Genomic DNA, 26,372 nt, shown 5'->3' with positions numbered 1-26,372 from the left:
GATTTTAATTACATTTGATACGGAGCAAGCTAACCAAAAGGACTTTGATTGTTTTTAACTCACCCATCCAAAGTTAAAAAATATATATACACAGGTAACATACATACATATACATACATACATACATACAAGTGCAATAGCATAGTATATGCAAGTTATTCAACTTTATATACTTAGTACGTAGGAAACTGAAAAATGAAAAATACACTCATAAGAAGCCGGACTTTGCCAAAATATATGAACACTAACATATAGAGTTTTGGTTAAAATTTATATCAATATATTTTGGAATTAGCCCTATGGCAGGACCGAATTACCTATTATACAGAGTAGGCAGTTTAAATTCCACGCGTGAAGTTATAATACATTTACATAAGTTCTAGTTAATTAGTTATCACTGATACGATAAATGTGAACGTTTCGTAATTGTACTCGTATATTAAGTTGTTTCTGACGTAGAGCTAAATAATTAGGTATGCTTTTAAATACTTACATCAAAATTATACTACACAAGCGTATATTTGTGATTTCTTCCTGCGTGTTTTCTTTTAAATTACATGTATACTAGATAGGCAAACGAGCCAATGGGTAGTAAGCAGCTGGGCATTGGATAGTAAGTAGTCACCACCGCCATTAGACATTGGCATTATAAGAAATATTAACGATTCCTCACACAATAATAGATCTAGCAATCTAATTAGAAGATGAACGCTCTAATAGGCCATCTAATGGTAAGTGATAACCACCACCCATTGATATGTCATGACCCTTCTACCTGTAGTTACACTGGCTAATTTACCTTTCAAACCGGAACACAAATACTAAATATCGCTGCTGGTAGAAAGTAACATGAGTGGTTGGTACGTACCAAGACGGGCTTATACAAAGCCCTACTTTTACATAGATATTACAAGGTGAGTAATATCTGTGTAAAGGTGTGCAAATCTTTGTACAAGGATGTATCTGTACGTTATAACACTGGCAAGGCACATGGCTGTGATTCGGTTTAAAGGGTGGGTGTCAATCAGCCTTCTTCCCAGTTGAAACACAGCAGTGCATGCAATATTTAGCTGTTCAGTCGTAGAATAATGATGTATAAGTGATTGTAATCTTCTCAGACAATTTTTTAAAATATAATTATATTAATATTGCAAGATAATTTTGAAACTTTTTTTATATGGTCTTACCAAAAACAAATAAATATTAGTAATGATAATTTAAATCTCAAAAGATTAAACAAATAGCGTCATGCATCTTTTTAAACCAAACTCCGTTTGAGTTTAAATTATAGTGTGTATATAATCATTAAGTATAGAGATGGCAGAACATAATAATCGTAGCGTGTATCTGTATATGTGATTGACGCCACGCGATAATTCTAGTGTCTACTTGAAACACACCAATTAATGACAAAGTATCACATACTGTGTTAGTGGGGCAAGTAAGTAAATCATTGCGGTTTCTAAAATGTTTAATTACATCCGTCAAGCTGTCTCTCCCGACCATTATAAACCCATGATACATATTCATACCTTTTAGTTTACTTTTTGCACTGAACTGTATTAGAAACAATGAATCTAAGCTACCAATATGGAATATAAAAAATATCTAATTATATTAATCAATATCTTGTGTATTCACAGTAAAAATTGGTACCTTGCAACTGATAATAGTAATTTTAAAATATTTGAATCACGAATAAATCAAAAACAAGACAAAATAAGAAGATTTATCCCACTGAATGTAGAAGATCGCGGCTTAATAAATAAGAAGAATATTAACTCCACAGTACATGATTATTACCTCGCCCACATACGAGGCTTTACGCCTTCTGATCCCTTGCAGATATCGAATCTTCTAAAATCATCAACTCGGATAGCACTGAAGACTGATAGTGTACCAGATAATACGTATAATATAAATAATACTGTCCGCAACAATAATATAATTCAGATAAACCGATCCAAACGAAGAAACGAAAAGAGACGATGTGCACAAAGATCAAAGAAAAAGCGTTTTAATTCAAAAGGTCAGAACAGATTTTTAGATGTATTTGAAGTGGTGGAATTCGACCACGTGACGTGTTCGGCTCTTAATGGATTCGAAGGGACTTGTCTACATGAATATGATTGTCAAAAAGTAGGTGGAAAAACGATGGGAACTTGTGCTGACGGTTATGGAACATGTTGTGTTAGTGAGTGTTGACCTTTTTGCATAATATTGTTGTGTAATTGTAACAGATTCTCTGTTAGTAGCCTTATTTGTTGAGACCCTCCGCTCGGTTCTATAAAATCAAATGATATCTCATATTTTAATTTTAGCCATCTCTTTACCATATTAGGTTCCTACCCAATTCCTCCAATTCCGTCCAAACACGTGATGTCAATTGTTTGAACGGAATTGGAGGAGGAGTGTAGTCAATTCCGTCCAACCATTTGTCAGTTGTTATCCATGTTAAAATATAAAAACATTTTAAGCATTTTTCTTATAAGAATTGCCATTTATATTTGTATATAGGTATATTTGTCCAGAACCTAATTAACTATTGAAACTTAGAAAAGAAATAATTAAATTGCTTATTGTTCTTAAAATCAGTTTAAGAATACATATATTTAGGCTGTTAGTATATAATAATTATAATTTTTATTTTTAGTGCAATTTACTTGCGACGAACGTTCCTCATCTCCTAGTGTATGGTTCACTAATCCCGGATATCCTACACCAAATCCTGATAGGCTTTCTTGTTCCTTTACATTAGAAAAATATTCTGATGAAGTGAAGCAAATACGACTGGATTTTATAAGTTTTGAGGTGAGAGCAATGCATGTTATTTCGTTTTTATATTACTTTGTTTACTTAAATATATGTGATATCTGGTATTTTTAGATTTTACCGCCTACAGCGGGAAGTTGTGAGCAGGATCAGTTTTTAGTAACAGGACAAAATGTAAATAATGTTATACCTATCCTTTGTGGTATAAATTCTGGACAACACGGTATGTTATCATATAAGTTAATTTATTGCTTATCACTTTATAATTACATTACACACCAATTGATAATTTGAAATCTATGATCGCCCAGTGTTTTAAATTTGACTGTTAGAGAAGATGGTGCTGAATTGTTTTATCTTTGCTTAAAATATAGATACTAAACAGCATACATTGCAATGGCTTTTTAATATATATTTTTGTAAACAATAATATCATACAACTATTGTATATTTATATAACAATGGTAGAAGCCTTCAGAAAAGTGCCAACTTAACAAAGTTGGTACTTGTACTACTGTACAAAGTCTTAACTCGATCACATTGATTGTCACACTGAACTACTTGTTTCGGTTGTATCAATACTCTATATAAGTACATATTTAACATTAAAAGGGCATCCGCCATAGATCATCGCATATAGTCTGGTTATCTTAGTATTTATTATAAGACGATAAGTCCAAAGACAATTATTATATTTCTTAGGGGGCGATAAATATCAAGATTAGTATACAAACATATTAATATATTTATACGATTTTTACGGTTGGATGTGATATACAGTATTAATGGAAGTCTTTCTTGAGTGGCTCTACGCTAAGCTGATTATATTAAAATTTTCATAAACAATGGATGAAGCTAATATAACTGTACTCTCTTATTGTATTGATTTTTATTTAATTTTTAGTGTATATAGAAGTTTCAAATGCAGAGGGTCCAGTAGTTCTTTCATTTCAGACAATATCGGAAGAACAGCGCTTGTTCTCTATTAAGGTAACATTTATGTATTTATTTTAATAATCATTACATAATATAAAAAAGTATATGTCTATCTCTTAGGGATAACCCACAATAACCATTTTTATCATTTTCTTTTGATAGGCGTAGAAGTACAGAAGTAAGTACTAAGTATAATAAATAAATAAGTTCTGGTTTTGAACAGGTAACTCAATTGATTTCCTCTGACAATTTAAAAGCTCCTTCAGGATGTTTACAATACTACAAGGAAGAACACGGGTACCTAGAATCATTTAACTACCGTGACGTATCTGAAATAGGAATTACAAGGATATCTAGTTACATGGTAAGTTTTCAATTGTTACACTTTATTAAAAATTGATATTGTCGACATATTACACAATATTTTAAACTTACACAAAAAAATATTTTAGTCGATCTTTCAATTTGCTAAATCGAAAGCGATTTAAACCGTATGAATAGGATAAAGTTTAAATAGAAGTAACAAAAATTGATATAATGTAATTCAGTAATTTGCTTTGCCGATACAATTTTATTGGGGTAACAATAAAATTGTATCGACAATCTTTGTCAATTTAAAACATGTGTACAGAGCTATATTATTTTATACATATCGAAGACCGTTTTAAAAATGCCATGAAGAAATTCAGAAACCGATACACACTCAAAAAATGACGTCTTCGTGTTACTTACTGTAATTAAAAATCAGGGCTCTACAGGTCCCATAATATAGTAAATACGTACAAAAGGCGTAGGGTGTTTCAATTCAGCAATTATATATATATATTTAAATATAAATCATAGGTCATAAAATATAACGTAAATAGGCAGAAAATGGAATCACTATATATATTATTTAATTACAATCCTTGGGTATACGTACGAAATAAAATTTTCTTTTTTTTTTTTTCTTATCAATCTTGCGACCTTGAAATTTTATTTTGAATATATTTTAATAAGTAAATAGAACGTGTTTAAATAACTCGCACATGAAACAACGTAATATTTTTTTTTAGAACTACCTGAATTATGCTATATGCATTGAACGCGCAAATGCCTTCTGTAGTATAACGTACAACAACGTCGGGGATATGCAAATTATCAACTATGATACTGGTATGTTCAAGAACATCACAAAGCGGTTGTCAACGAATGACGTAATTAAATAAGTAGGTACGTAGTAAGAATTTAGTCTTCGCCACCAATGTATATACGCTTACTTCCCAACGACTGTACCTACATAGCGTAGCAAATATTCTTTAGGTAGGGTATATATAAAAATACAATATTATTTTTGGTCGATGAGTGTTATTTTCTGCTCCTTCGTGTTAATGCGATTATGTCGTTATTAAAATTATTAAGAATAAGCTGAGCCACATCTGCATACGCATCTGGTATAGTTTTTTGTTTTTTAGGTAATTTTCAATTTAAAATTTACACTCGCCATTTTTCTTGCATGTCGAAATGTATAATATATATAAATAATATATCCTTAGGCATTTTAATTGAAATATAAGATATTTGTGTTTATTAACTTACATTACTTTAATTTTTTAATTGTGCGTTCTACTTTCTTGTCTTTGTTTCTAAAAGAGCGAGGAGCTGTGCCAATGAGATAATGCCATTATGGAAAAGTGTAGATATAAATCTTTATTCGTTTGACCTACATTTGGTTCGTCACAGTAGACAAACGAGAATTATTACACCTGTAAAATCAGTTTTAAGCCTGACTTCAACCATATGCGTCCATATTATGATGCTTTTCCTGGTGAATAATTGGGTACTGTTCTCTTGGGTACAAAATTTCACAATTGTAGGACAAGTTTCACAAAAACTCTCACAAAAACTCTCACAGGAACACGGCAGATAAATTCATATGGATTATAATATTCACATTGAAATAATTATATAATAATTAAAATAGCTTTACGTAATATATATTTAATTTCCAATTAGTTCCTAAAATGTTTTTCAATCGATTAACAATCTATAAAATGTGTGAATCATCTATCTGCACAAGATAACATGGATATCAATAAGTGTGTTATACATTATCTGCTATTTTAGAAGGTCTGCCTGTAATTCCACCGCGACAAGCAGGAGTTGAAATATTCGACTGTCCGAGCGACTGGCTACTGATAGCCGCCGTCCGACTGTGCGGCGAACGTCTTAATGATGGTTCTATTCTACAGGATTTTACTTTGGATGCGCCCGTGACAGGTTTGATATGAAAACAGGGTCTTGTACATAATACCTTACAAATACATTATTTCATCATGACAATGAATCGAGAAATACTATTTTGACAACCAACAAACTGTTAATTTAGGTGTCTCGCATCGTGTAAGTAAGAAAAATAAAATTATAATTAAAAAACACGACTACACTGCCAAAAACCTATTATACATTACTTAAACCATATAATTTACCGTACTGTTTTTATTTAAAAAAATATTTACATAGAGAGTGTCACTTTTATGGGCAGTTGTGTAAATATAAAACATTTTTTATAATAATAAAAACAACAGTTACATGTTGATATGAAGCGTTTATTTTATAATGAACTAGGTGGTTCTGCGATCCACTCGTGACATATTTTTTCGTAATTCATGTAATTTGTAATACCTTTGCACTTAACCAGTTTTCAGTGGCACAATACGATTAATTCAGTCGAGTGATGAGAACGGAGTAACTTAATAATTTTAGTGTAGAAAATATACATAAATTGTATTACGTTATGAAAATACTTACTTACTTTTTAAATATAGTCATCAATAACCATAAAAAGTAGCTTGTAATACTTAACTTCTTCATCCAACCCTAGTGAGAGAAGTCCCTGGTCAGCCGAGGAAGATTTCAAGGCAAGAACAAATTCGATAGGATTAGGTCAATGTCAAAAATTTGTAAACTGTAAAGTACTGTCTACCGATTTAACCATATGTACACAGAATGATTAGATATCAACGAAATGGTAATATCTTATGCCAGATTTTCTTATTTATGTTTTATCTTAGTTTTATATATACTTACCTACAAGTTAGCTTAGTGCAAGCGATTTGAATAAATGCCTACTTATAATGCAGATTTAAAGTAATAAATAAATGTAATAACTTATATTCATATTAATTTCAATAATTTTATCTACATTACCTATAAGTAGCATGTATTGTTTCAGATGATGGAGTGGGGCCAATTGTAATATGGTTCAGATCTGACGGAATATACGCCGGTCGGGGTTTCAAACTAAGCTATCAACAAAACGCTTGTACTAAATAATTAATACAATTACACTTTATAATTTGAAATGCTATTTTACTTTAGTTTTATGAAGTGTCTGGCAGCCATGACATCTGACGATATGGGTACTTCATACTTCTATCCTTTTGTTTAGAATGTGGTCATCATTTGACTCATTATATTGACTACCTGAATGAATGTCTGTCAATATACATTTCATTATTTCGAAAACGATTTTCTCTAAATGACAGCTTTGAATATCTAATCTGAAGTGTATCCATAGCCGTTATAGAATTTGGTATGTTTTCTATATAAGAATAGGTATATAAAATATATCTAATAAATAACCAGAGGACTGCGTGTGCCTATAAATACCGCAAACAAGCATTAGTATTTTTTTAAATTGTTTATTTAAATTAAATAAACACAAAATATTGTACTTATACCTTGAACAAAGTAGTAATCTCACTTTATGTTATGTGTGAAATCAATTATTAATCAAAACTGTAACAAGCCAAACCAAGTCAAGCCAAGCCAAGCCTTGGAATCGAATAGCCGACAAATTCTTTTACGAACGTTACTCATTAGTTACGAAAAAGAGACTGTCGCCCATGGCAACCATAAATTATAACACGAAAAGACGGAGTCACTATAGTAACAAGGCGGAAAAATATAACGGAGTGGAAAAAATAATAAAAAATATATATAACATAGTTGTTGTTATTGCCTTTCGTTTTAATACTTAATATAAATTTTGAAATGATTGACAATAATCAAATCAACAATCAAAATGTTATGTTGTTGCAATCAGTCCATAGTTCCATGTCAAAAAGGGAAATACTGGTTGGACGGGGTTGGTGGTAAAAAAAAATTATACGATTATATTGTTTTAATTTGAATAAATAAAGCACATTTATAAAAGATAAATAAACAGGCACATCTTATTTAGTCACATTCACATTTTTACTATGAGCTCTGTATACATTATTTTTTGAATACAGGAAAAGCTCATGTTAACATTGTGCATTTTGTCGGTAACAATCTGAATGTGAAATCAAACCTTTAAAAAACTTTTTATTTTTTAACTTCATATTTAGGAAGGAAATACTGTCAAACAACATAATAATTATTCATTACTTTCGACACTGTAAAAAGTAAACGTTATCTTTCAATTTATTTTTATCGTAATATTCCTGTTGGCATATAGAATGTTAGATATTGTTTATATTGTGATTAAACAAAATCATAAATTTTAATCACTCTGTCGCTTTAACAGTTAACTACATTCTTTCAATCTTATTCAAATAATATGTATTATCTTTGGAAGTAATAAAAATCACATTTTAACAAACATGAAATTGAAAACTGCAATCACTTACATAAAGATAAATACAATTAAGCATTCTTTTGCCTTTCTTACTGAAATTTTGTAGATCCACACATCATAGATGATATATTTGTTGAGATTTTGATGACCATAATAATTACTTAATATGAACATTGAATATGTTCATCTTAAAACTATAAGCTATTTAGTTTTATAAGTTTTATGTGCTAATATAATTTGGATAGATATTGATAATGTTGAAAAATATTTATTAAAAAAATAAGATTTAAAAGTAAAATATTCTCTTCAGAACATTAGTTTTTAGAATACATACTAATATATGATTAAAATCTAATGAGGTGTTCTTAAAATTTATTTCATAAAATTTAAAACCTTTCTTAATAAATATAAATGCCTAAATTATTAGTGCTTTTTATGAGCCTAATGGATTAAAAAATATTTAAATTTGAATTGATTTTGAATATTAAAGTTTGAATATAATAGCATTTAACACTACCAAATTAAGAAGTTATAGTTTTTTTTTAATTGTGTTATTAATGATACAGGACTAGATACATTATTTGTGATGGTGTTATAAACTTTTTTCTTTTTCATTGTCACCCATGTCTTTATCTTTTAAACCATCTCTTACAATTTTATGGAATGATAACTGTACTCCAATCATAACAGCCTTTAAAATACCTAAAGAAAATATTTGGAGTAGAACTTGTGTAACATTGTCGATTGTCCCACAGTATAAAATTGATAAAAGGTGTCCACTGAAACCAAATACGGAGTATACTTTGCCATTCTGTAATAGAAAACAATTTTAAACTTTAAAGATGTTTTAAATAAAAATATATGAATACCATCATACATAAAAATCTTGCAACATTCACTGAATAAAAGCAAAGGTCAACAGAATAAATTATTCCCATCAACATGAATTGATCTAAATTGAGACATTTATTGTTATTTAAATAAACATCATCATGACTTGCATATTATATAATCAATGTTGCATATGGAAACATACTTCCTAAAGTAATAATATTCTTTACTAACCATTGCATCCCTTATCAATTTTCTCCCAACTTCCTCAGGCGTGTGAAGACCTCCAGAACCTGATATCAGTTTTGTTTCTTTGGGTTTTGTGAGTTCCTCGTTTTTAAATCCAGGAGTATCAGTGTCTGGTGGAAATGCAAGTGTCAATCTCACATTAGTTCCAATTAACTCCATGAAGACAGATTCAGCTAAGCCACGTACGGCCCATTTCGCAGCACCATATGCACTGTATCCATATATTCCTGAAATATGTAAATTTTATCTTTAGCTTCAATTTTAATCAATCAATTGATCAATTAGTAATAAAAAAATATTCAAATACCTCACTCCTCAATCTAATAAATAAAATTAAGCATAAAATATGAAAAAAAAATTACTTGGTGGTAGGGTTTATTGTAAGCCCATCTGGGTAGGTACCACCCAAACATCATATATTCTACTGCCAAGAAGCAATGACTAGTATTGTTGTGTTCCTCTTTTAAGGGTGAATAAGCCAGTGTATCTACAAGCACAGGAAACATAACATCTTAGTTCCCATGGTTGGTGGTCCATTGTGATGTTAGGGAGGTATGTAAGGTTAATATTTTTTACAATCATGTCTATGGACAGCAGTAACCACTTACCATCAGATTGCCTTTTTGTCTGTTCACCTACATATATCATAAAAACGTAAAAGATATATGCTTAGCAACTAAAGATACTTACCCAACAAAGCAGCTTCTGTGGAAACAAATACTATTAAGCCTTCATTGCGTTTTTTCATTCCTGGCAGAACATACCTTGTTGGATAGGCTGTGCCAAAATAATTTAAATCTATCATCTGTTTTATATGTTCTATCTTCATATTTTCAAACTGGCCACAAATACACATTCCAGCACAATTAATTAACATAAATATTGGTCCAATATCCGATTCTGCTTTTGATAAACACTTCTGGATCGTATCATAGTCCGATGTAATATCTAAAGAAATATAATTAACCTTTTGTCCACTATACGGTTTACAATGACCAGTTATTTCACTAACACTTAAAATGAGTTTTTGAATATCGCGACCGATTATCGTAACGTTGGCTCCTAATTTAGCCGCTTCAATAGCCACAGATTTACCAATACCGCTCGACCCGCCGGTAATGACGACGTGCCTATTTTTAAGATTCTTGTAAACAATTTTCTTTTCCAAACATTTATGCAAAGCAAATAAAATTATCACGATAATAAGAATTACTGCACCAATATATATTAATATCATTTTAGCGACGTTTAAAATTCTCCAACTTTTATTAACTGCCGCGCTTAGCTTATCAGCTAGTATGCAGGCAAAGACGTATCTTAGTGGAATCACTTTAACAGCAGAGTGCAGACAACAGTTGCACTTGTATCGTAATTTTTAATTTCAAAGGTTTCAAAAGGGTGATGGGGCCATTGACATTGGATAGTGTTGCCAACATTTAATTTTTTCTTATCGTCTATGAAGACAGTTACAACAACAAATATACAACTGTTTTATAGTACTTGATAAATGTCATTTTATGAAATAAAGGTATTTTGGGATATGATATAGAAACAGAAGTTTAATTAAATGTACTAAAAATAAATAAAGCAATTCCTAAATGATGTTCTCCTCAAAAAAAATAGTTTTAACGGATGATATGTAAATTAAGATTTTGATTAAAAAAAAGGGAAAGAGAGAAAAAAAATTAAAGGTAGTATAGATACCGTTACTATAATAGCTTAATCTTATTAAACATTCAGTACACTAAAGCTTAGGGTTAATTTTCAGGTTTCATCAGGTTGATTGAATAATTGAAATGAGTGCTTACATTTTTAACAACTGTAAAGAATGTATTGATTTTATTAATAAATTCCATAAATAAATAAAGAACTATTTGTAAATAGTGTACTATAAATTAATGCGTTGGCAATTCTTTGTACTTGAGATATCTAGTAACAACATTAAAATAGGTGTCACATCAAATGTCATTATACTTTTTTCTTATTGTCAAATCAATTATATTGATTTATTTCAATTTTAAAAATAAAATTGATAATACATACATGAAATATTTAAAGTAGTTAGAATATAACTCAGTTAGTCTCATTTTTTTTTTGTAAACTTAAAAGTAGTATTGTATAGTGCCGTTTATAATGAACCAGGAGACTAATAGACTAAACACATTTACAAATTGGCCAACTTCAGCTCCTGTAGATCCAATTAGAATAGCCAAAGCGGGTTTTTTTTACACGGGACAGGGAACAGAAGTTGAGTGTTTCAGTTGTGGGGGAAAAATATCTGAGTGGAATTACGGAGATCAGGTTATGTGGAGACATAGAGTCATGGATCCAAATTGTGCATTTGTTTTGAATCCAGTGTTATCTGGCAACGTTCCCCTGGTGATTGGTCGTGATTGCAATTCTATACAAAGCACAGAGCAAAGAAATACTTCTCAAAATGGTCAGCAGGAATCAGATCCACCTGTCGAACCCCATAGGGTTACTGAGGAAGATAATATGTACAAGAGTGATGCTTTACGTTTGCTATCATTTGTAAATTGGGATGTAAGTTGTATAATTACATACTTGTTTTTATATTTACATACAATTCTGTATATACTGTTTTGTTTTGTTTACCATTTTAAGATTCTATTATCAAGTTATTTTTATTTAATTGAAATCATTCACATCCACATTTTATTTTACATTTCTACAATAAACATGAAGTAAAGTTTTCAAGAGATGATAAATTTACAAAAACAATACAACTAAGGGTATTTGTTAACAACCAACAGCTCCATAATTAATCTGACCTTTAAGTAAGTTAGCCAATAATTAAACGAATTTGACCTTACTTACCAGTATTTGAAGTTTTGTGTAGTTTACACAAGTGGGTTATTGTTGCATAATAATTTTTCAGTCTTGTTAATGTTCTATATTAAATTATATTGAGAATTTGCACTTGCATATCATGCAGAAATTGATATTATAGTATATCTTGTTGCTTTTTAAAAATATAATGTCATTAAGTAAATAAATTAAATCTCTATTACTTTAAATTCTTAAAAGTTGTACTCATCATATATAAGGTATTTATTTTATTCTTGCTAAGGCATCATTTCTTTAAAGTTTTGAGCAAAATAAAAAATTAATTTAAATATAGAATTGTTTGGTTATTCTAATGAAAAAATATGTCTAATTGAATAAAAATTCATAATTAATATTTTATCAATAGTAAGACTAAATAATTAGAAAATCTTTTTAAAGGATACATCAGTAGCACGAGAAGAGCTGGTGAATGCTGGTTTCTACCATGCTGGTGAAGGACGTATCCGATGTGCTTGGTGTGGAGGTGAATTGGCACCTTTCAGAAATTTAGGGTCACTCGGCACCCCATTAGATGTGCATAGAATGTAAGTATGTACAGTTGTAAGATTTATAAAAACTGTGTACAAAGTTTATTGCTTTCAATATTTGAAATTTAAGGAATGATGACCAAAGATTAGTTAATGTAATATTAGACTGAAAAATAGAAGGGAAAAACTATATAAAAAGAAAAACTATTATACAAGATATTTTTTATTGTATATTATGTTTATATATACATACATAAATATAATATCTCAATATTTATAAAATAGTAAAATAAAACAACAACAATGAGAATTAACAGCTTTCATTATCTTGATTAATTTTTAATGTTTTTTTTCTGCACACCTTTATTAATTTTATTAACACACTACCTAATTAAACCTAAAAGATTATTAATTTTATGTGTTTTATTCTAAACTGCATCCATTCTCAACTTAACAGTGACATAATAAATTATTAAATGTAAAAATTACTTACAAACGATGTATGTAATAAATAATACATAGATTTATATAGTTGTTCTTTATTGATACTAAAGTCAGACATTACTTAAAGTGAATTCCCTAAAGCTATGAGTCATAATATTTCTCATTAAATTGTTTGTATCATATCAATAAGTTTTCCTTACTTTTGTAAAATATTTTTTTTGTGTGTTAATTTGTCATTTTGGAAGTTCTAAGAGGCCTTAAACTTATGATAAAATGTTAACTTTTAATGTAATGGACTTGATTATGTTGTTAAGTAGTATGTATTGTTGTGTGTGTTTGTTTGTTGTAAGTATGTTTTATTGCAAATGTCCCAAACTCCACTCTCATTATGTAGTATATTAAATCTAAAAAAAAAATATTAATATGCCATATTTATTTATTCAGACAGTGATGACAGTAAAAAACAGCAAACATAATTTAAGCAAAAAGTTTCAATACTAAAAGAGTGTGTGTTACATTTATGATACTAATTATTAATATTATTAACATAAATGTTTTATCTTACGCGTAAATCGAAATTACTTATAGGTGTATAAATGGTAGTTTTTTTTAATGAATAGGTATATATTATCCACCTGCTTCACTGGCCATTAAATAATAAAAAATACAAAGGATCAATGAATTAAATTTTTTTTTTTCTTTATATAAAATGACATCACAATATTTTTTTCTTTATTACTTGCTGTTGATGACGCGCCGATATAATTTTCGAACGCATGTGACGTCATTATATTTAACATCAATCATATATATATATATATATATCACAGGATATATTCCTGGCACGTTCAATAGTCACGTAATATTTATATATTGTTTAAAAAATCCATCGATTTTACATATTATTTGGCATTTAAATACTCTACTGTATTATCATTACATCAAATCGTACTCGATAATATTTTCAGGTATTTCCCAAGATGTGAGTATGCAGCGACACTGGAGGAGGAACGACGTAATGGCGAATTTTCACCACCAATATTACCTCCTTCGTACACACCGCCTTTGAGATCTCCATCAACTACCAGACCTCAGTCGTAAGTATGAGATTGATTATATTACTCAAGGCTTTGTCTTCTTTTCTTAAATGTCAAGTTACTGATGACAGAGAGAGACAAAATGGTGGATGTCAAAATGTTAAATGGTGGTAACATCGAAACATTTCGAAGCACGGATTATGACTGTTTCTGTTTCGGAATGTTATGTCTGGCGGGGAAGAGTATGAAGGATAGATGCGCTTAATATTTCATTTCTTATATGTATCTCTTAAAGTAGTTACCGTAATATTACAGTTCAGGTGCCGTACAAAACGCTCGCGTGGTGGAGGCGGGTGCGGAGTGGAGATCTTTGGGAGTGGTGGGGGGAGGAGCGAGGCATCCCTCTCGCGCCGCGCTCGCTGCTCGTCTCGCTACATTCGAGCGATGGCCAGCGGACCGAGCACAGGCTCCGAGGACTCTCGCTGATGCTGGTTTCTTTTATACTGGGATTGACGATCAGGTACTGTATCAATAGGATCTGACAAAGGTGGCTTGAAATTCGTGTATGTGGTACTTAAAGTAAAGTAACAGACTGTAATTACTGTCACACGGCTGGGCTGTTACTCCATTGATAAGTTGGTGGACACTAACCTTTTTTAAGCATATCAATATAACTATTATCCCTAGTTACAATTTGGGATTTAGTGTTGGTCTGCAAGCATAGTTTTGATGATAAATATTTATTTTGTTGCATTCTGCACTACAGAACAGAATAACTTTATAGTACTCTTTAAAAAGTAAAGACAATAGTGCACTAAGTGCTATAATATGAATTACTTATATTAATAGTGAGTTCGAGTGGTCCGGTCGCACTCTGGTGTTAAGTAATAATCCGATGGAAATTGTAGGCTAAATTTTTATAATTTACTAAGAAGCAGAACGGTAACCATCAAAGTCGACCAGTAACGCAAACGATACGCAGGTGCGCTGCTTCTACTGCGACGGCGGGCTGGGCAAGTGGGAGGCGGGCGACGCGCCCTGGTCGGAGCACGCGCACTGGTTCCCGCACTGCGGGTACGTGCGCCTCGTGCGCGGGCAGGACTTCGTCGACGCCTGCCGCACGCGCGCCGTGCCGCGCTCGGTGAGCCGACACAAACACACCAAACCCCCCCCCACACACACACACACGCACACACAGGACGCTGTGCTAATACATCTATGTCTCAGAATAGTTAATTGTGTTAAATACCTGCGCAATTGCAGTAGCCTAGTATAAAAAATGATTAAAGGACTCAAATTTTACAACACGTTTGTAATTTTCGTTTAAAACGTTGTAAGAAATAATCAAACCAAAAATTTATATATACTTTATTAAAACAGGCATTTACAAGCCCTTTTGAATTGTTATATTACAAAATTGTATTAAGTAAAGGTACCACCAGTTCGGAATGTCGATTCTACCGAGAATAACCGGCAAGAAACTCGTTTGTTAATAAATATTACAGCTGAAATAAATCAGCGTCGCATTGACGGTGTAAGGAATAGATGATATCATTAAATTCTTATTTCTTCTTTACTAAAAAAATCACTGTGGATTTTATTTATTTTTTATAATGTATTTTTTTACGAAACCATAATGTTATAATTATTGTAGATCTCGACCAACGACACCGTCATGTCAATTCAAGGTCAAATTTGTTTATTAATCGTCACTCCTGCCCTTGTAATAGAGTGTATATTAGTCATACTATTTCATAATGTAAATTATTAAAATATTTATTTTGATTTGTAACAATTTCAGTTCTCCGCCGACAGAGGTCTGACTTCAAGAACTCGAAATCCATCAGTTAATTTTCCAGTTACCGGTAGCCAGGTGAATTTTTTTTTTTTTATTTGATATTTATGGAATATTCTCTATTCAAATCGATAAATGTATGTGATTGGTTAAAATTAATCATGCTTTATTTAATTGTAGATAGAAGAATGTATGGAAAGCAACGCAGCTGTAGCCGCCCTGGGTGCGGGATTAGACGCTGCGAGAGTACGACGGGCCATTGTACGAAGATTGCGAGCCACTGGTACTAATTTTATTAGTTACACATACATACATACATACATAGTCCGTATTTATCCCACGACTGGGAAAAGATATCTTCTGTTTACAAATATTTGGGGCTTACGCTGCTAAAGTGTAAATTTATATTATTTATATGATTGGCAATGTGGGCCTAGTGGCTCGGGTGGTTGCAGACATTGTATATGCCTTTGTGGCGCATGCGCAGAGATCACTGCAGTAAATATAAATACATTGTTGATAATGATATTTACAGTAATTAGTCCTACGTGCTTCGATAACACAAAGCACTTACCTTATATCTTGATTGTTACAATACATTTCTATCTAATCATTATAATGGTTCTGGGTGGATAAAGATTGCTTGTTAGTTCACACGGAGATATTAAATGCTATATTATATACTAGCAGATAAAAAAATTAGAAATATTCTAACCATTAATAACATGGTCCATGGTAGGGTTTTGTCAAAGCCCGGCTGGCTAGTAACCCACTTATCAGATATTTTACCGTCAAACACCAATAGTTAGTATTGCTGTATTCCATTGTGAAGGCTGAGTAAGTAAGTAATTACAGGCACAAGAGATATAACATTTTGTTCCCAACCTTGGTGGGGCATTGGTGATGTAAGGAATGGTTAATATATCTTACAGGTGGTGACAAATTACCATCAGGTGTCCAAACGTCTTATTACATCATAAATGTGTACAATTTATATTTAATCTGGATAGTGAATTATTATATAGAAAACTACCTAGACCCATCAGTTATCCTTAAATTAGTAATAATGTTAGATGCAAAAACAAGCAAATCAAGGGTCCTGATAATAATCTATAGTAAGAAATCTTTTATAAATGTTGTTTTGTTAAATATGAACCAGGGACTTTTATAAAGCTAAGTACTTCATGAAAGTTAATCTGGGTAGGCATTCTACCGCTAACTTAATATAGCTGTGTTCCATTGGAAGGTTGAGCGAGCCAGTGTAACTGAACAAGTGGCACTACATCTTAGTTTCCAAGGTTGGTTGTGTGTTGGACATGTAAGGAATGTTTGAGGTTTTTCGCACCGCCACTCATCACCACACCATGGTGACCACTTAGCATCGGCACATTTGCCAGACTTATTTTATTTATAATAGCATAAATAAAAAAATATTATAAATGGTTTTCAAAAATATCGGTTAAAATGGCACACTAATATCGTATATTTTTGACCCAGGTCTACCATTCAGCTCTTCGGAGGCATTGATCGACGCGGTGTTGGACGAGCAGTTAAACGAAGAGGCTTGGTCGGTGTCTCCACACAGTCAGCGACTCGCGAGGGATATCCTCGCTGAGACCTTGAGGGATTTTGCACCACGATCTGGGTGAGAAACACTTTTTATAATATGCTAATTGTCGATAAAAACAAGAAAATAATACTTTAAAATTTATTTATTCACAAGTGATTTATTTATTTTAATATTCATATACAAACAAATACAACATACTTACAATTGACACAGATAAAATGTATTAATTACATTACACAGCTCAGAAAAAAACTCTTTTTCCTCACAAATAACACAAACTTATACCTATAAATATGCTCGTGAGAGTTATAAAAAAATATTTTTATCTTCAGAATAATTCCATCGAATATAGAAGAGGACAGACCCGACAGTCAAGCATCACAAACTGACAGTCCAGTTCGATCTCCCACTCCGAGTAATGTTTCATTACAATCAAATAATCCATCAGATAATAGCAGAACAGAAAACTTAACTAGTGAAATTAGTAATAATAATCACGAACGAGACTCGAGTCCTGTTTCCAATCCAAAACAATTGACTTTAGAAGAAGAAAATAGACAATTAAGGGAAGCGAGAATGTGCAAAGTCTGTATGGACAATGAGGTAATTATTATTTGTCATACTTGAAATAATTCAACTTAAATTGACTCAGAGTATGCCGAATTTGCTTATTTTGACACTTTAAATTCTTGTTATAATTGCATTTATAAGTTAATTATACTATTGTATATCCTAAATAAATATGTAACATTTAGCATAACTAACCGTAAGCAGCGTGGTTCATGTACAGGTGTAGAGGTATGTATAACGTAGACAGAACGGTGAAAAATACCTGGTGTCGTGCGCGGGGCGCGCGTTGTAGTGTGCGTAGTGTAGCGTGTACGGTACAGTACGGAGCGTGTGTGCAGGTGAGCGTGGTGTTCCTGCCGTGCGGACACCTGGTGTCGTGCGCGGGGCGCGCGGTGTAGTGTGCGTAGTGTAGCGTGTACGGTACAGTACGGAGCGTGTGTGCAGGTGAGCGTGGTGTTCCTGCCGTGCGGACACCTGGTGTCGTGCGCGGGGCGCGCGGTGTAGTGTGCGTAGTGTAGCGTGTACGGTACAGTACGGAGCGTGTGTGCAGGTGAGCGTGGTGTTCCTGCCGTGCGGACACCTGGTGTCGTGCGCGGGGCGCGCGGTGTAGTGTGCGTAGTGTAGCGTGTACGGTACAGTACGGAGCGTGTGTGCAGGTGAGCGTGGTGTTCCTGCCGTGCGGACACCTGGTGTCGTGCGCGGGGCGCGCGGTGTAGTGTGCGTAGTGTAGCGTGTACGGTACAGTACGGAGCGTGTGTGCAGGTGAGCGTGGTGTTCCTGCCGTGCGGACACCTGGTGTCGTGCGCGGGGCGCGCGGTGTAGTGTGCGTAGTGTAGCGTGTACGGTACAGTACGGAGCGTGTGTGCAGGTGAGCGTGGTGTTCCTGCCGTGCGGACACCTGGTGTCGTGCGCGGGGCGCGCGGTGTAGTGTGCGTAGTGTAGCGTGTACGGTACAGTACGGAGCGTGTGTGCAGGTGAGCGTGGTGTTCCTGCCGTGCGGACACCTGGTGTCGTGCGCGGGGCGCGCGGTGTAGTGTGCGTAGTGTAGCGTGTACGGTACAGTACGGAGCGTGTGTGCAGGTGAGCGTGGTGTTCCTGCCGTGCGGACACCTGGTGTCGTGCGCGGGGCGCGCGGTGTAGTGTGCGTAGTGTAGCGTGTACGGTACAGTACGGAGCGTGTGTGCAGGTGAGCGTGGTGTTCCTGCCGTGCGGACACCTGGTGTCGTGCGCGGGGCGCGCGGTGTAGTGTGCGTAGTGTAGCGTGTACGGTACAGTACGGAGCGTGTGTGCAGGTGAGCGTGGTGTTCCTGCCGTGCGGACACCTGGTGTCGTGCGCGGGGCGCGCGGTGTAGTGTGCGTAGTGTAGCGTGTACGGTACAGTACGGAGCGTGTGTGCAGGTGAGCGTGGTGTTCCTGCCGTGCGGACACCTGGTGTCGTGCGCGGGGCGCGCGGTGTAGTGTGCGTAGTGTAGCGTGTACGGTACAGTACGGAGCGTGTGTGCAGGTGAGCGTGGTGTTCCTGCCGTGCGGACACCTGGTGTCGTGCGCGGGGCGCGCGGTGTAGTGTGCGTAGTGTAGCGTGTACGGTACAGTACGGAGCGTGTGTGCAGGTGAGCGTGGTGTTCCTGCCGTGCGGACACCTGGTGTCGTGCGCGGGGCGCGCGGTGTAGTGTGCGTAGTGTAGCGTGTACGGTACAGTACGGAGCGTGTGTGCAGGTGAGCGTGGTGTTCCTGCCGTGCGGACACCTGGTGTCGTGCGCGGGGCGCGCGGTGTAGTGTGCGTAGTGTAGCGTGTACGGTACAGTACGGAGCGTGTGTGCAGGTGAGCGTGGTGTTCCTGCCGTGCGGACACCTGGTGTCGTGCGCGGGGCGCGCGGTGTAGTGTGCGTAGTGTAGCGTGTACGGTACAGTACGGAGCGTGTGTGCAGGTGAGCGTGGTGTTCCTGCCGTGCGGACACCTGGTGTCGTGCGCGGGGCGCGCGGTGTAGTGTGCGTAGTGTAGCGTGTACGGTACAGTACGGAGCGTGTGTGCAGGTGAGCGTGGTGTTCCTGCCGTGCGGACACCTGGTGTCGTGCGCGGGGCGCGCGGTGTAGTGTGCGTAGTGTAGCGTGTACGGTACAGTACGGAGCGTGTGTGCAGGTGAGCGTGGTGTTCCTGCCGTGCGGACACCTGGTGTCGTGCGCGGGGCGCGCGGTGTAGTGTGCGTAGTGTAGCGTGTACGGTACAGTACGGAGCGTGTGTGCAGGTGAGCGTGGTGTTCCTGCCGTGCGGACACCTGGTGTCGTGCGCGGGGCGCGCGGTGTAGTGTGCGTAGTGTAGCGTGTACGGTACAGTACGGAGCGTGTGTGCAGGTGAGCGTGGTGTTCCTGCCGTGCGGACACCTGGTGTCGTGCGCGGGGCGCGCGGTGTAGTGTGCGTAGTGTAGCGTGTACGGTACAGTACGGAGCGTGTGTGCAGGTGAGCGTGGTGTTCCTGCCGTGCGGACACCTGGTGTCGTGCGCGGGGCGCGCGGTGTAGTGTGCGTAGTGTAGCGTGTACGGTACAGTACGGAGCGTGTGTGCAGGTGAGCGTGGTGTTCCTGCCGTGCGGACACCTGGTGTCGTGCGCGGGGCGCGCGGTGTAGTGTGCGTAGTGTAGCGTGTACGGTACAGTACGGAGCGTGTGTGCAGGTGAGCGTGGTGTTCCTGCCGTGCGGACACCTGGTGTCGTGCGCGGGGCGCGCGGTGTAGTGTGCGTAGTGTAGCGTGTACGGTACAGTACGGAGCGTGTGTGCAGGTGAGCGTGGTGTTCCTGCCGTGCGGACACCTGGTGTCGTGCGCGGAGTGCGGCGCGGCGCTGGGCGCGTGTCCGCTGTGTCGCGCGCAGGTGAAGGCGCTCGTCCGCGCCTACCTCGCTTGACCGACTCGTGTGCGGTACGTACATTGAATTTACTCTAACTTAAGTATAATATACTTCCGTAAATTATTCGATTCCAACATTTCTTGTTCGAGAACTTACGTCGACTTATCATTCACTCGGCGTTTTTTTGATGATAGTTTAATCTACGTACATATCATTGTATTGATCGTTATCAATTGACCGATAGTATCGAGCTTGAATAAAAGGTAGTCTCGACTGCTTTCTGTCTTTGCATTAAATCGACTATAGTTCTAATTTGACTTGAAAATTTCCAACTCGTATGCATCAAGTGTACCTAAATCATATATAAGATTAAAATAATTTCAAGTAAATGTACATGGGTGCTAAAAAGAAATGCATTTACCTTATTGTAAGATCTTATTCTTAACTCAAATATTAGGTTTTCTTATAAAATTTGATAAGAATTATCAATAACGTTTTACTCGATAATGTTCTAAATATATAATCGACAATTTATTTTCCCGCCATGACGAGTATCTGTCAAAGTTCATGTTGCCAGATTAAAAATATATATTTAAATGTTTAATAGAAAAGTGAGAGATACTCGTCTGTAATATACCGATAATAATAATTCATATAATTAATATCAAGCATTACACTCTAATTGAGTCTTACAGTATGAATATATTTTCAGAAATGTACACTTATGGTGTGAGAATTCAAAGGAATTGATACAAAACTGTCCGGAGCAGCAAAGCGCTTCAGTCATTGCGTGGCTTATTTAGGCTTATATAATTAGGATTTGGTTTATTGTCCACTTTACCGTCTCATACTAAAATGACATACTTACTTAACTTTATATATATCGAAAAAAAAAACAAAAAATAATTGAATATTACCTATAAAAAATGATCAGTCCTCGATCAGTGTCCACGTAAAGCAGACCCTTGTGTGGTGTTTGAAGGAAAAAAATGGTTCATTCGTCTCCTAGGCCTATTCTTGTAAAGCGATCTTATTTAAAATAATCGAAAAGTCATCTCAATGAGTCGTTAATTATAAAATTTTATTGCACATAATTTACATTATTGTACACTGTACCGTATCGTATTGTAACCTTACTGGGGGGAAATTCTACTAACGTAATTTACTGCAGTAAATGATTCAACGACTATTCCTAACAAAAAAAAAAAAATTAGCTTAATCGCAACGGAGGTCTAATTCTGATTATTTCTATTTATCGGTTACGAAACGATCCCGATTATTAGAAGACCGACAGCGATGACGTTTCGATTCCTTGACGATAAACTGTAAATTTGTTAGTAGAATTCTGACCCAGTACCGTATAATACAATACATTACGGGGTAGTTGTGATCAATCTTGCCTTTAAGATCATTCTTTATAGTCGTCGGTGTATTCATTATTCGGTGCCGAATGATGTACGCAATATTTAAACTGAATTCATTAGCGGATCTTATGATTTTTTATTAAAATATCTCATTTTCTCGTGTCGCGGGCGAAAACTATAGTCACCCGATACATTAGTTTAAATATTGTGTACATCTAAATTAGTAGCAATGTCATAAAAAGTGCAAGGAATTTTAATTATATTTGATATAAGTCTTATGTATTATAATTACTTAATGCTCTGGTTTTACATTAAATAATATATTATGCAGTAGTAAAATTTATGTAATTTGTACTCGAATTGCAACCCTAGTTTAGATAAATGTGAGTATATTTATGTATAATAGATTTATGTATAAATCGTTACCTAACGCCATTATCATTTTGATGGGTGTTTATAAGTTTAACAAAATTGTTTAAAACAATAATGGAATTTAAAAAATATTTTATTGTAAACGTTAATGACGTATTATCATGCATGGCAACATTTAATTTTATACACATTTAAGTATGATGATGGTACCCACTTGTGTTGAACTTTTTGAATATGAAGGATATAATACTTTAAGTTGTTAAGAACAATTTTGAAACCATAGAGTAATTGGAAACTTTTAATTATAAGAAAATATAATATAATACAATTACTATGTAACATTGCTAGCACCAAAATAATAATAGAAGGCTTAACACAATAAAATATAAAAAAAATACTATTAGCTTTAAAACTTCTTAAGAAATTGATGTATAGAAAAATATATTGCAATTACATTTGTAGCGTAGTATAATTCAATTCTAAAATTTATAAACAATAAAAAAAATTAGTTTAATTACTATTTTTTGAAAATAATTTTTAATCTGTATTATAAAAAGACGTGATTTGGTTTTAATGGCAAGTGATACATTTAATCACATTTTACAAGCTAAAATTGGATTAATTTCAAAGAGATATTTGAATTATTACCAGAAGCAAAAATGATAAAAGATAATATATTATTTTCATTTTAAAAATCGCATCTATTTTATAATAAATTGTATGCAGTAAAGACAAAGGGAGCAAGAGAGGCCGCTGGATAGCATGCCCTTCGATGGAGCTGGTGTCCATAAAAGGAAAATTATATTGTCATATCACAATGGCGACAGAAGTTTATAATATTTGATACAATCTCGTGTAATTTTGTTGGTGACTGACTAAAGAATTGCAAATATAGAAATTGCCGAGTATTTCCATGGGAAGTATAAATCATTCCTTATATTATAAACCATGGAATCTGAGTAAAGATAAACAAAATTTTAATCTACATATTCCAGAGGACTTTCTTCAATAGGCATTACAAAGTTTTTGATTAATATAGTATTATTTTCGCTTAACTACTTATAATCACTCCAATTTTATTTTATTTGAGTTCTAAAGTTCCTATAGTCGTCTACATTCAAAGGGCATTTTTTACGGATCCATAAAAATACCACAGATTATAATTTATAACTCGGCCATATTATATCTATTTATCTTTTCCAAATTTGAAATATATTAATATGCTAGTATTTATACTCTTTGTGCCCCTAGTTACTTTGGCTCTGGAAAGTACGTATTGATATGTAGCAGTTGGATAACTGTTGAAAGTGTGGAGTCCACCTAGATTGACGTTTATTGTATATGTTGGTCAAATCGCAAGAAACGTTGAAACGAATTTGTCGAAGACAAGCTGATACTTCGATGTTAATTCAAATATGAAGTTTAAACTATGAAACTCACTCTTTCACTGGGAGTTAACATTTTAAATAAATAAATTTAATACTATAAATATTCAATATTTAAAATGTTTTTACATTAGCACGTGTTTTCGCGTTTATGTCCCAATTGAATATAAACTAGTGCAGTAAATAAGGATTCATCATTTCAAGAATAATAATTATTATAATACAATTTTAAAATAAAACAATTTACCAATTCAATATTTAATTGATTTAATGACGTACATTAAACAAAAATTATAGACACAGTATGAATAATAGACAAATATGTACTTTAAGAAACCTTAATAGGCTTGTTTCCACTAATAATAAATCGGATGGCTTTGAGTTTCTAATGATTAACCATGATAATTAGTAAATAAAAAAACAACTTTTCTACAAAAATAATAAAAGATTAATTATATTTTTGGAAAATAAAATCGACAAAATAAGGCATTTAATCACGTGACATTAAACACCAATCAGAGGCGCGTGACGTCACACCTCGCGAAACAAGCGCGGAACGCTACGTTGTTGCTATCAATTATCATTATGGCAGATAAACTGGGGGTACTACTTGGTTCTGGATCTTTCAGACACTCTGCGATTATTGACAAACTTTGTATTTTCAACATATATCGTCTTGGCATTCGAACTTCGTTGGTATACAACCTGGTTTCATGCGCACTTGTGTCTTTACCCATAATATGATACTCTGTATAATTAGTCATATCATTTGGCAACTAAAAAAATAAAAAGAGTTTGAATTATTACATTTTATAAAACGAAAATAATATTTTAACTCAAACAAATCATAAAATCCTATTCTAGTCCTAACATTTTATAGGTTATGTGTGATATATTATATTTGCTAAATTCATTTCTTTTACTATACATTTATAAATAGATATATCAAGTTGTATTTAATACTTACATCGAAATGATCTTCACAGAAATAAATTGTGGAATTAGTTGACAAAATAAGAGCATCTTGCATCCATGCCATTTAACCACTTTATTCGTATTTATTTATTGTTTGGTACGTATATGAATAATTTGTCTGGCGTTTTTATCGTTGTACTTTCACATTGGGGCACCATACAGTATTTATAATACGAGGAATTCATTATTTATTAAAAAACACAATTGACTGTCATACACAAACACGGCTGTTTCGCGAGGTATGACGTCATTCAAGACGCCATGACAATCTTGGCCTTTTTCGCGGTCAATTTCAAGTTCATTTCTAAAAACTCAAAATACTAACTTAAAAAACGTATTTTTCTTAAAATAGTATATTTTTGGGGTGAAATAGATGCTAAGCTATAGTTTTAAACTAATTTCCAAATTTTGTCAACTAGCCTATTGTCATAAATGCGTCGCTATCGCGTAGCTGCAATTCATTTCGCTTAGCACGTGCCGCTCCTCTAGTGTGGTGTGGCCTTAAATATTTTAATAATATCATTTTAGGTATGAATAGTGCTTACTATGTGTGAGTTTCATGTCCTTTAAGAGTAAACGAAAACTATTAGATATTTTATTTTTACTACATTAACGAGTTTACACGGAGACGGGCAACGCCGAAATTATTTGCGTTTTTAGACGCGTGCCTAAGATATTTACTGCAAAAACTTACAAATGATTGCTAGATTAGAGTTACTGAAAAAAAAACATTAACAGTTTACAAACCGTTATTTCTAGAAAATATATGGTCTTTTTTATATATACAAAGTGAATTAAAAACTGCAAAAATTCGAATTCTCATCGCGGTTCGGGTTCTCCCATACAGTTAAACAGCATTGTCATATTTGCATGCGTCCCTATATTGTTTTTCTTTTAAAAAATATATGATGTTAAACAAAGTACGTAATTTTTTAATAAATAATATCATTAATTATGTATATAATTATTAGTAATTATGTATTATTTTCTTAAACCTGAGGTATTTTTTTTCCTTGGACACTTCTTTCTAACAAATAGTGTTACAAGACCAAATTAATCATAAAAATAATGTTCATTAATGTACCATATTTGTATACCTTGTGGCGACAGTCCGGAAACACTCAGACGATAAGTATAAAATACAGACCGCGATAATTTATAACCATACTTATGTATGTAATAATAGGTATCGATTAAAAAGTTTTTTTTTAAATGTTGCCAATTTCGAAAATTATGCACTAGACTTTAATGAGTCTATTGTATAATTTTCAAAATTTTATGTATACTTTTAC

General features: G+C 34.2%; 3 protein-coding genes across 5 annotated transcripts; 2 read left to right on the top strand and 1 right to left on the bottom strand.

Annotated features, from left to right (window-relative positions):
• The first annotated feature begins 704 nt into the window (after positions 1-704).
• Positions 705-7,023, top strand: LOC125067051. Its single transcript, XM_047675429.1, has 9 exons — positions 705-731; positions 1,954-2,194; positions 2,654-2,811; positions 2,887-2,995; positions 3,677-3,762; positions 3,932-4,072; positions 4,764-4,863; positions 5,815-5,967; positions 6,923-7,023. Exons 1-9 carry the CDS (start codon positions 705-707, stop codon positions 7,021-7,023), a joined length of 1,116 nt encoding a protein of 371 aa, XP_047531385.1.
• A 1,670-nt stretch (positions 7,024-8,693) lies between these two features.
• Positions 8,694-10,795, bottom strand: LOC125066824 (3-ketodihydrosphingosine reductase). Its single transcript, XM_047675107.1, has 3 exons — positions 10,082-10,795; positions 9,377-9,618; positions 8,694-9,122 (listed from the first exon to the last, which is right to left on the bottom strand). The coding sequence occupies exons 1-3, from the start codon at positions 10,626-10,628 to the stop codon at positions 8,904-8,906; spliced, it is 1,008 nt and encodes a 335-aa protein (XP_047531063.1). The 5' UTR covers positions 10,629-10,795; the 3' UTR covers positions 8,694-8,903.
• A 597-nt stretch (positions 10,796-11,392) lies between these two features.
• On the top strand, positions 11,393-21,900 carry LOC125066728 (baculoviral IAP repeat-containing protein 7-B-like). 3 transcript variants are annotated; one of them, XM_047674962.1, is made up of 11 exons: positions 11,393-11,935; positions 12,638-12,783; positions 14,139-14,267; positions 14,523-14,727; positions 15,190-15,348; positions 16,009-16,080; positions 16,183-16,285; positions 17,500-17,647; positions 17,905-18,175; positions 20,919-21,055; positions 21,697-21,900. In XM_047674962.1, the coding sequence occupies exons 1-10, from the start codon at positions 11,525-11,527 to the stop codon at positions 21,039-21,041; spliced, it is 1,767 nt and encodes a 588-aa protein (XP_047530918.1). In that variant the 5' UTR covers positions 11,393-11,524; the 3' UTR covers positions 21,042-21,055; positions 21,697-21,900. The 3 variants fall into 3 exon arrangements, with proteins under 3 accessions (XP_047530918.1, XP_047530919.1, XP_047530921.1); XM_047674963.1 differs by lacking the exons at positions 20,919-21,055; positions 21,697-21,900 and adding an exon at positions 18,481-18,673; XM_047674965.1 differs by lacking the exons at positions 20,919-21,055; positions 21,697-21,900 and adding an exon at positions 18,347-18,591.
• The last annotated feature ends 4,472 nt before the right edge of the window (positions 21,901-26,372 follow it).

The sequence above is a fragment of the Vanessa atalanta genome, chromosome 10 (genome assembly GCF_905147765.1).
Source record: "Vanessa atalanta chromosome 10, ilVanAtal1.2, whole genome shotgun sequence".
NCBI classification, from domain to species: Eukaryota; Metazoa; Arthropoda; class Insecta; order Lepidoptera; family Nymphalidae; genus Vanessa; species Vanessa atalanta.
Note: the sequence above shows the minus strand (reverse complement) of the source record. Positions and strands in the feature narration are given on the sequence as shown.